Here is a 10747-nt window from a genome sequence, read left to right as displayed (position 1 = left end):
GTCCATATATATATACTCCCTCTGATCTTTTGTACTTGTTTTATTTTAGAGCTTTTTTTTATCCTTTTTATTTATCTATTTAAAAAATTTATAAAATATTAAATATTGGTTTTCAAATTTATCTTTTATACTTCTATAACTTCCAATAAATATTATTTAGCTATATTTATTAAATTAACCTCAGAAAGTTGATATGATTTTTATATAAATTTTAAATTATTAACTAACTTTAACCAACTTTTTTTAATCTATGTAAAATAGTTAAAATGGACAAAGATCAGAAAAAGTATATACATAATACATATATATATATATACATAAAATTTGTGCATCATATGCTAACTCTCGAACGAAATACAGTGTAATTATGGTTTTTTAAAAGTTTGTACTCAATTTTAAAGATATCAATAGAGTGGGGATTCACCAAAGGATATATTCTTTGGCTCTGATCCCAACTTACCAATCCCATCTCCCAAGGGTTTATGGAAAAAATTTTCTCCATCCCTGTCTCTGTCTTTTGCATCTATTAAATAAATCGAATATATTATATTTTAATAATATATATTTTTATTTAATATATATATATATATAATATTAGCCCCAACCCTCATGGAGGTGGAGAATCGGGTTCCCTGTCTTGGTCCGAGACAAATAAATAACCCTACTCAATATATTCTGTTTTCAGGGTTAAATCTGCAAATTCCTCTGTCTTTTCACTTTCTCCAGGTTCCATTTTGGAGTCCTTTTTCTGGTGCCAATACGAATCCTCGTTCTTGGCCCTTCGACCAATCACCTTCGAGCTCTCTCTCTCTCTCTCTCCCCTCTCTGGTCTTCGTCTCAGCACCCTCCTCCTCCCCCGCCTCCCGCCCTCGGCTCCTCCGCCATCTCCCAAGTTTCCGTCCCTCTGATCTACATCGTTAAGGTATGATCACCCTCTTCTATTCTCCTTCTCGGTATTCAGGCAGCTCATTGTGTATGTGAGAAATCTCGAATCGGTCGTCTTTAAAACCCTAGGCACGTTTGAATTGCTTGAATTGTGAAATAAGTGGAAAGATCTTGTTTAATAAGTCTTTGGTGTGTGGTTTCTTGTTATTTTGCTTCCCTGATCTGATTGCATGTTTTGGAGACATTGTTTCTTGTTTGCTTCTTTTTTCTTGAGAGAATTTCTTTGGAATTTTTTTTTTACGGATCTAGTTTCATGTTTGAATGAAGAATTTTAAGCTTTTTTGGGTGAATTTGTGAAATTTTTTAAGTAGTTTTTTACTACATTGTTGTAGATCTGAATGTGTTTTGTTTGGTTACGAATGATCTCGTTGTAATTAATGATCTGATTTAATAACGGATTAGGAATGTGTGTAGTCTTTGAAGAAGTTTGATTTGGTGCTTGAAATGTGATTCATTGGGTCAACAAAGCAAATCACATCTCAAGTGAATTGTTTGGCACCCTCTGTTTTTAACTTGTTAGTTGAATAAGCATCCATGGAAGCTCTGATTTAAATATTGCCTCTAGCCTAATTAATGACCTCATTTAATAACGGATTAGGAAGGTGTGTATTCTTTGAAGAAGTTTGATTTGGTGCTTGAAATGTGATTCTTGGGGTCAACAGAGCAAATCACATCTCAAGTGAATTGTTTGGCACCCTCTGTACATATATATATATATATATATATATATTAACTTGTTAGTTGAATTAGCATCCATGAAAGCTCTGATTTAAATATTGCCTCTAGCCTCCTCCCTTTCCGCCTTTTCTAATACTTTTGTGTTCATAGATTAGAACTCTTAATTGGGTCTGTGTATCTTGTAAGATAGAGTAACTGCTCAATTGTTACCATCCAATCTGGCCTATGAACAACAAATTGTCTGGTAATGTAGTCTGAAATGTTGATCTTGTTAGCAATGCTGTATGATTCTTTAAGTTATTAAAATGTTCAGTTTCTGTTGCAGCTTCTGGGTTAGTTTATGTGAACTTGATGTCTGAAATAATGAAGTTTCTGCAATTCTTTTGTACTAATTGCGTGTTTGTAGCAAGATTTATGTTGCAATGCAGGTTTCTAAGACTTCAGTTATGGCAATCAAGGCCTATCAATATAAAGCAGAAGTTCTGGTTAAGGATTACTTACTAGCGGATCCATTTGTCCACTATACATCTGTGTTTGGTGGCATTTTCATGTGCAAAATGGTATGCATCTCATGTTCAATTAAGAATGTATTTAGTAGGTTTGGCGTTTATCTTATTCATATTGCTCTCATGATGAAATCAATAGTTGTATAAAAGGAGAATCAAATGATAACTACTTTGCAAATTCAAAGCCTGCACATGACAGAAGATTCTGATTGCAATGGTCACCTAAAAAATTTGTTTAAAATACTTCTTCTTAAACATGCAGCCTGCATAAAATTTTCTTTCATTATCATTTGTTCTTTCCACTTTTTATGAAGATATAGTTTATGGCTTTACTTAGTTATTAATGTAACTTTGTTACCATGTGCTAAGGAGGAGATTGCTTGCTTTGACTCAAGATCTTAAGCTGTAACTTTTGTTAGACCTCATCTTTCTTAATTATTTACCCCAGCAGAATGCGGCTAATAGCAGTGGATGTTCTATGGATGCTCTTATTAGTAAAGCATCTAGTCCAATGTACATGTTGATTCTCTTTTACTCTGTAAGCTATGAACATAAGGCTATATGAATCAATCTTAAAAGAAAAATAAGACGTACTTTAGTTGGAAGATTGTTTAGTCGCTTTCATGCATGAGAGATTTTCTGTCAACATTTTGATTACTTTGATGGAATTTATGTGCAGTAGTTTCCTTATCTGTTTTCAAATTAATGAACTGATGATCAAACTTTAGTAACTTCCCCTCTCATGAAAAGATTTGAGTCATCTTCATTTGCATGATTGTAAAAACTTTGAAGGACCTCTGGTTGTGAACCTCACAACAATGGTTTCAATTTTCTTTCATAAACTATATCATCTATTATGTGGTGTTATGTGGCATTATTTACTTTAGTTGTGTTGCCTTTCCTGCTTAAATTGACATTCTTTTGGACTCAGGTATATGATCTTACTCAGCTGATCAGTTCCTATTATTTCAAAGGATATGCTTCCCTTACCAAGATCCAAAGAATTGAGTGGAACAACCGGTTAGAAGTAACTGTCATTTTTTTTTTGACATTTTCATCTCAGTTTTAACTTAATTTTCTTATTTAGTTTTTTTTTCCTGCAGGGGTATGTCTAGTGTTCATGCCATTTTCATAGCAGCCATGTCATTGTACCTAGTGTTCTTTTCAGATCTCTTCTCTGATGATCTTGCCAACGGACCTATAACATATAGAAATTCTCAGCTCTCTTCTTTTACCTTGGGGGTGATGATTGTGATTATTTATTGTTTTTATTTTACATTCATTGGTTTCATCTGTTGGTGTACATTCTAAATGCCTTTCTGAATGCTATGGCAAATCATCAGGTTTCTGTTGGGTATTTCTTCACAGACCTTGTGATGATATTTTGGCTGTATCCTTGCCTTGGTGGGATGGAATATGTAAGTACACTGCCTTCTAACTATATTCAGATAAGTTCAGAGGCAATTGGTATTCATTCATGTAATTTATCTTTTCGTAGAATAAAATTTCTGTAACAACTTTGTTCATCACCAATGTTCCCTTTGTTTTCTTTGATTACCTGGATCTAGAGAAGACTTTCAGTTGTTCTCTAGATAAATATGAGGGTGATGTCTATTTCAGGTTCTCCATCATGCATTATCAGCATGTGCAATAATCTATGCGATGTTATCTGGAGAAGGACAGATATACACATACATGGTCCTTATTTCTGAGGCAACCACCCCAGGGGTCAATTTACGATGGTAACCCAGTGAAATCCTTTGAAGCAACCCCAAATAAATTGAAGTTTGAGCGGCTTTAGTTTTTGTACTGATCGGCCTACCACATTTTCCTAAATGTTGCAGGTTTCTTGATACTGCAGGAATGAAAAGGTCCACAGCATACCTTGTTAATGGGGTCGTCGTGTTCTTCGCATGGTTGGTAAGTTGATCCATTACCCTTTTTGTTTCATAAAACAAATGTAATAAAGTAAAATCATGTTGGTTATCCAAAGTAGTCCATTCGATAAATAAAACCCTTGTTAACTTCAGAATCCTACTCAAGCCACATTGCTTCTGTTCGTGCTTGTTTTACTCAACTTACTGAACTTAAATCTGGTGCTTCATGCAGGTTGCTAGAATTCTTCTATTCATATACCTGTTTTACCATGTTCACACACACTATGATCAGGTACAATTCTCTAAATGTTTCACCTCAATATCGACTGCATAATCCAGTCCATGTTTTCATGGACCTCATAATGTTTAGAATTCATTTGACAGATCGAGCAAATGCACACAGCAGGTTACTTGCTGGTGTTCATAGTACCAGCAAGTTTGGGAGTAATGAACTTGATGTGGTTCATGAAGATTTTGAAAGGACTCCTAAAAACATTAGCTAAAAGGCAGTGACAATACCTTAAAAGTTCCTCCACAACCCACCATTTCTGTATCTTTGATGTTTTTTTTTACTTTCTGTATAGTCACCGGAATGAATTCTGATAGAATTTTTTTTTCTTAATGTGATTCTTCTGTTTATGTACATGAACACAATGCATATGAGATTGAAGTGTAATCTTCCTACTGTTGTGAATCAAAACACCATTTCTTTCCCCAAATGTTATGTTTGTATATTTTGGTTTGCCACATGTGCTTAATTCATTCTAATTCATTGCAAGGGTTGCATGCGTTTATTTTGATAGAACAAGTGACCCACTTACATAGGAACTCCAATCCAACAGAGGATGCACTTTAACTCAATACAAACCAGTAGAACCAAAACATAATGTTTAGATTCAAAAGTAAGAGGAAAAGTAAGGGAAGGAAATTGGAGGAAAAGTAATGAAAAGGTAAAGAAATGTTCAACTCTTGTTTGGATGGAAAGAAAAATAATATTTAATAATATGGTTTACTAATTATATCTTTATTATTAAATTAAAAATTACGTATTTCTATTTAGACACATGCATTATAAATATCTTAAATAAATTAAGACTTTAAATAGATTTTTTTAATAAATATTAAATCTATTACAATTATCATTATTATTTTGATTTTGATTTTTATACTTTAATTTTGCTCCTTCTCAAATACCATAATTTATTTTTTCCCTTTGGAAATATATCATATATTATTGTCTTATATAAAACAAAAAAAAAATATTGCTATTTATATCATCACAATGGACTGATACTTGATTAGGTTTACTAAAATATAAAATAATTAAATTAATATAAAAGCAAAAAAAAAATAGATAAAAACAAAGATTTCTAATGGGTGTCATGTGAATACATGATTAAAATAAAATTATACTGAAAAAAGAGCGGAAGAAAAAACTTATAAAGTATCATTATATAATTAATTTAAAGTATTAAAAATATTAAAATATTTTAAAAATTTTAGGAGGTTCTCACCCCCCCCTAAAATCGGGGCCACAAAAAATAGAGTTTTGGAGAGTTTCAAAAAATCAGAATTTACTCCCCCTCCACCTCAAATCGGGGCCACAAAAAATAGGGTTTAAAAGAGTTTCAAAAAATAAGAATTAACTCTTCATTTTCCTTGGTTAAATTAAAATTATTTATCTATTTATCTAAATGAGGAAAGAGTTTACAACCATAAAAATGATAAAATGAGAATCAAGTACAGCGTCTGATCTTTCAAAGGAGTACAGTACACTGCAGAATTATTGAAAGCTGCATCTAATCCATTACACAAATCTAGTACACCCTAATAAACCATAAAACAGAAACAGCCGCAAAACCTAGTTTACATGATCTCAGGACTGCATTTATTGCACACAAAAAACCTGCTTGTAACAACAGTTGGATAAATTAATACAGCAGAGCCTCCTTTCTTTATAACACATCTACGGTTTGTCTCACACTCTGCAACAACTGATGATAGGAAAAACTGGGCGACCTTGAAATATACCATGTAGTAAGCAATCGGATAATTAAACTACTGAAAATTAGGCATGTTATTCCACAGGCAGGAGTCCAGTTCCGCACCGCTATCCAACATGGACGATGTTTCCATAGGGGTGTTGTTTAATTCACCATAGAAGTCATCACTCAAAAGTGTTGCCAAAGCATTGTTAAGAATAAACTTGCTTTCTTCAGTTTCAACACTATCCTCCAGCCAATCTGTCTCCAATGAAGTATCAGGTCTTGAGAAATTTGGCAGAGTTTCATTATTTCCTATATTAGGTGTTCGACGATTTTCAGCTGTCGCCTGTGCTTGGTATGCACCTGCAAGACCACATGCATATGTTAGAACAAACAGACATGCAGAGTTGCATTCTTACAAATGTTTTGAAGTGCCAAGTTTCTACCAAAAGCAGCTTTGGAAGGTGGAAGTTCATTGACAAGGAAACCACTGGTAGGAGTTGTGCTTTCGCTGAAGATATAAGCAGCAGAATGGCCCAGAGGTGAAATTGGGTCACTGAATTCTTCCATGCTGGTCTCACAAGACCCAACTATTGAACTTTCCATGATTCCGCTAGGTAATGGAGTAGAACAGTTTGAGCTCCTTGAAGATGGCTGATTATTGGAATTGCATAGTGTATTCGCCTGATGGATTAATTCTTGCAGAAGACCACTGTTATGCGGTGATACACAATCAGATTTCACTTGTGGGTCTGCCGGTGGATTCTGTGCATGTGTTTCAATGGTTTGAAGCGGAGTAGAAGGATATGCAAGCCAGCTAGAAGAATCCATTTCTGGACATTGGAATGAAGGGAGCTCCAACTTCAAAGCCGCCTCAGTGGAGGACTTTGAAGCAGAGAACGTGCCATTTAAAAGGGCATGGCTGCCACTAATCGAACTTTCAAAGAACCCTGGTTTTATACAATTGGGATTAGGATCAGAAGGACATACCGTTCCGAGGGTCCTGTATACATTTCTAGACAAATCACTTAACTGATCCAATCGGAGGAGCCCATTAGTGAAGTTGCCATGAAAGCCAGGAAACAGCGGTTCTGGTTCTCGAAGCTGTGTGAGATGATTCGTTACTTGATTCATAAGGCCAAGCTGTTGAGAACCATAACCCTGAGCCACCAGGCGCCTTGCAGAGTTTTCTGGAAATGGAGGTGTATAAGGTACATAGCCTCGATTTCCTTTTAAATTGTCAAACATAAAAAGCAGGAATATCAATGGGTTTTTCATTCTTTTCTTTGTTATGGGAGCTAAATTCATTCTCTGTGTGATTATTCTGACTATAATTTGAAGCTTGAAAACACAAAGGGAGGAGGGTGAAGTGGTAAACCAGCACGTTGACGACGCTTTATCCGGGTATTCCAGAAATTTTTAATCTCATTATCTGTCCGACCTGGTAACTGAAAAGAAAAAAAACAAAAGTTAAATTTGATTATGCAACTGTGCAAAAGATCAAGAAGGGAACATACAAATGCTTAAATATCTCCATGAATTGCAATACCACTTTATACCCAAGAAACTTAGATTCATCAGAATTTCACCAGGATGCATAGAAGATGATGGCATAATACATTGAAAGTCAGTATTGGGTATTATCAATTATGTGTTTTGTGGAATCAAAATAAATGAATGTACATAGATTTCACATAGAAAGCAGGCAACAGACAATGTTTATTAATTGATAAGCTCAGCAGAAACAATTGGAGTAGACAATTACACGTGTGCATGCACGCAAAAGAAAAATCAATATCACATACCAATATTTTGCAGAAAAACTAAATCTGCTTTCTTTACGATAGACTGGAAAAGTAACAGAACACATGAATGAATGCACATTCATCATATGGACAAGCTATCAACTTAGCAGGCTGGGAATTGGTAGAGGTAAACAAGAGTTGACTACAACACCATGTTGACACATACTACAAAAATTTACCAACTCTTAACACCATGCTTATACAAATGTGCTTTTCAAAGAAGGTCAAAACCCCCAACAATAATATTTCGAATGCATTACGACACCTGGGCACAATAATACGAAAGTATACATTTCTATACACAAGTACATACATGCCAATCAAAAGTTACAACACAAGAGCATTATCACCACACAGAGTAAAAAGAAAGCAAATCTAGCATGTTTTAAATGTTCCAAAACATGCTAGTCACATATGAACACATGAGGAATGTCTAAAAAAATACACAGAATATAGCTCATCAGGAAAAAATAAAAATTCACTCATTAAATTTGTTTCTAACTTATTCAAACTGCACAAAGGCATATTTTAGCAATTGTACCTTTTATTCATTACAAACACAAATACCAAATAAGTCATGAGTCAGCAGTTGAAGTAGGCATGCACACTATCAGAACACTTAAAAATCAAAAGTAATATACTAACATGTGCAGCCATTCGAGCCCATTTATTGCCCATCCTGGCATGAAGTTCAATTATGAGCTTCTCCTCATCTGGTGAAATGGGACCTTTCTTCAGATTTGGCCTCAGATGATTAGCCCATCTAAGACGACAGCTTTTTCCGCAACGAGCAAGTCCTGAATGCTTCTGCACAGAATTCCAATTCCCCTCTCCATTTCTTCTGACATAATCAACAAGAATAGCATCTTCCGCAGATGTCCATGGTCCTTTCTTCATAGTTGACCCACCACTTGATGGCGACCCGCCGCTGCCACAAGCATCTTCAATCGACAGTGAAGGTGAACCAATCTGTTCATTCGCCATCATTGCTTTCAGCACTCATCTGACATGCAGTACCACTCCTACAACCTGTTTACAAGACAAGATTAGAAGCTACTCAAAGCTCATATTTGCCATGAAATGGCATATCAAAAATAGGTAAAAAAAACACAGAGGATGCACTAAAAATAACTAGTGAACAGTAAAAAGAACAAAAAGTTGTCTCTCTAAAATTAGAACTAGCAAATCAAGCAAAGAGATTAAATGAAACTCAAAACTAGTATATTGTATTAAGTATGAAGTCCGCAATAAATTCCATTTGGTGCTGGTAAATTAAACTAACAAAACGGTTCTAATCATCCAACATGCGATGAAAAAGGTAAAAATGTCCTACAAAAATGAATTAGTGTAACGATAAATGGGCAATGTTGGAAAGCAGGACAATTTATCTAAGTAGTACACCAGATCAGGTAGTACAATAATCTTATCAACCAAAATCTTTTGATTCTATCTCTTAGACTCTTATGGATAAAAATTTAGGAAAAATTTAAACACAACCATATCATTCAAGATAAGAATATAGCCAGATAAATTAAGTATAATTCCCCCAAATAATTAAACATCTGAAAGACTGCATCTGATTCTTTTCAAACAAAATGGAAACTTTCTAAATCAAGAACTCAAATCAAAAGCCAAAATTCAAAACAAAATCAAAGCCAGACACAATTCAACAACCAATCAGTACAAAAGAACCAGATACCTTCTCAAGCTACCAACGTTCACCAAATTCAACCCTCGCCCGTGCTCAAACTCCACTAGAAACCTCAAAACTCGTCAAAAAGCACAGAAACAAGAACCATAGCTCGTGATCCTAGACCTAATCAACCATGATGCTCAAAAAAGTCTCAATTCATACACAAAATGAAAGCTTAGAAGCTAAGGGGTGTGAGAATGGGGGAGCATACAAGAGGGAAGAATGAGCAAGCTGGGATCTTTCGAACCCTAAATTGGAAAGAACAAGAGAAAGCGAGAAGAGGGTTTGAGGGGAGAAAGATAGAGAGCAAGAGAAGCACTTCCCCTTATAGAAAGAGAGATTGGAAAATTAAAAAAAAAATTAATAATTAAAAATTAATAATATATATATATACCTTTGAAAATAACAAGGGAACTTCATACACACACACATATATATATATATATATATATATTTTTTTTTTTGACAAACACACACACACATATATATATATATATATATCTTATTTGACAGTCCTTTACTTTGAACTACTTCACATTCTCCCTATGTATTACTCCTTTGTTTTTATTTTTTTTTTATTTTTTGAAAAGGTGTATTACTCCTTTGTGCCATTTAAGTTTTTGTACAAATATTAAAATTATTATTAAAGTTCATAAAATTATAAAAAAAAATTACGATAAGGCATTTTTACTCTTATTCAAAATTATTTATTTATTTAAAAAATAAAATTTAAAAAAATTAATGTCTATGGAATTTTCAAAGATAACGATGTGACCATCCCTTAATATAAAATGGAGAGAGAATCTCATGTGTATACATTTTTTTTTATAAATTAAAAAAAATGCAATTTTTTTATTTTTTTGTTTTTTTGCTATATTTTATTGAGTTTATTCAATATGTTTGTCTTGTTTTTATTCCTTGTTTTGATGCATTGTGGGTGGTAAAATGAGGAGCTTGGATGGAGAATTTGGGGTGACAGTGATGAAAGGATCAAGGGTATTTATGGGAAGACAAGGTTATTTGGAGGGAGAAAAACTAAAATTTTTAGCATTTATTAATGTTATTTCTTAAATAATGAGAAACAAATGGCATGGTCTTTATTAAATATGAAGATATGCTTAAATTTCTTGTAAATTATGGAAATTTGGTTAAAATATATTGCATGTCATTTTATTTTATATTGTTTTTACAAAAGGTAATAAAAATTGACTTTAAAAGTATGCGGAGTTTTTATTAAAATATTGTGTAACTTTATTAT

At 33.7% G+C, this 10747-nt stretch overlaps 2 protein-coding genes across 4 annotated transcripts; one reads left to right on the top strand and one right to left on the bottom strand.

Moving 5' to 3' along the window:
• Positions 1–826: 826 nt before the first annotated feature.
• LOC120264832 (TLC domain-containing protein 4-B-like) lies at positions 827–4718 on the top strand. Of its 2 annotated transcripts, none has more exons than XM_039272688.1 (9): positions 827–922; positions 2030–2183; positions 3061–3149; positions 3233–3371; positions 3473–3547; positions 3750–3871; positions 3974–4049; positions 4239–4298; positions 4391–4718. In XM_039272688.1, the coding sequence occupies exons 2-9, from the start codon at positions 2046–2048 to the stop codon at positions 4517–4519; spliced, it is 828 nt and encodes a 275-aa protein (XP_039128622.1). In that variant the 5' UTR covers positions 827–922; positions 2030–2045; the 3' UTR covers positions 4520–4718. The 2 variants fall into 2 exon arrangements, with proteins under 2 accessions (XP_039128622.1, XP_039128623.1); XM_039272689.1 differs by having other exon boundaries at positions 829–922; positions 2034–2183.
• A 1018-nt stretch (positions 4719–5736) lies between these two features.
• On the bottom strand, positions 5737–9803 carry LOC120264830 (transcription factor GAMYB-like). 2 transcript variants are annotated; one of them, XM_039272686.1, is made up of 5 exons: positions 9496–9803; positions 8442–8825; positions 7370–7439; positions 6438–7220; positions 5737–6354 (listed from the first exon to the last, which is right to left on the bottom strand). In XM_039272686.1, the coding sequence occupies exons 2-5, from the start codon at positions 8781–8783 to the stop codon at positions 6065–6067; spliced, it is 1485 nt and encodes a 494-aa protein (XP_039128620.1). In that variant the 5' UTR covers positions 8784–8825; positions 9496–9803; the 3' UTR covers positions 5737–6064. The 2 variants fall into 2 exon arrangements, with proteins under 2 accessions (XP_039128620.1, XP_039128621.1); XM_039272687.1 differs by having other exon boundaries at positions 6438–7181; positions 9496–9802.
• Positions 9804–10747: the final 944 nt, after the last annotated feature.

Source organism: Dioscorea cayenensis, chromosome 7 (assembly GCF_009730915.1).
Source record: "Dioscorea cayenensis subsp. rotundata cultivar TDr96_F1 chromosome 7, TDr96_F1_v2_PseudoChromosome.rev07_lg8_w22 25.fasta, whole genome shotgun sequence".
Taxonomy (NCBI): Eukaryota; Viridiplantae; Streptophyta; class Magnoliopsida; order Dioscoreales; family Dioscoreaceae; genus Dioscorea; species Dioscorea cayenensis.
The sequence above is the reverse complement of the archived record's forward strand: the minus strand, read 5'-3'. Positions and strand labels throughout refer to the sequence as shown.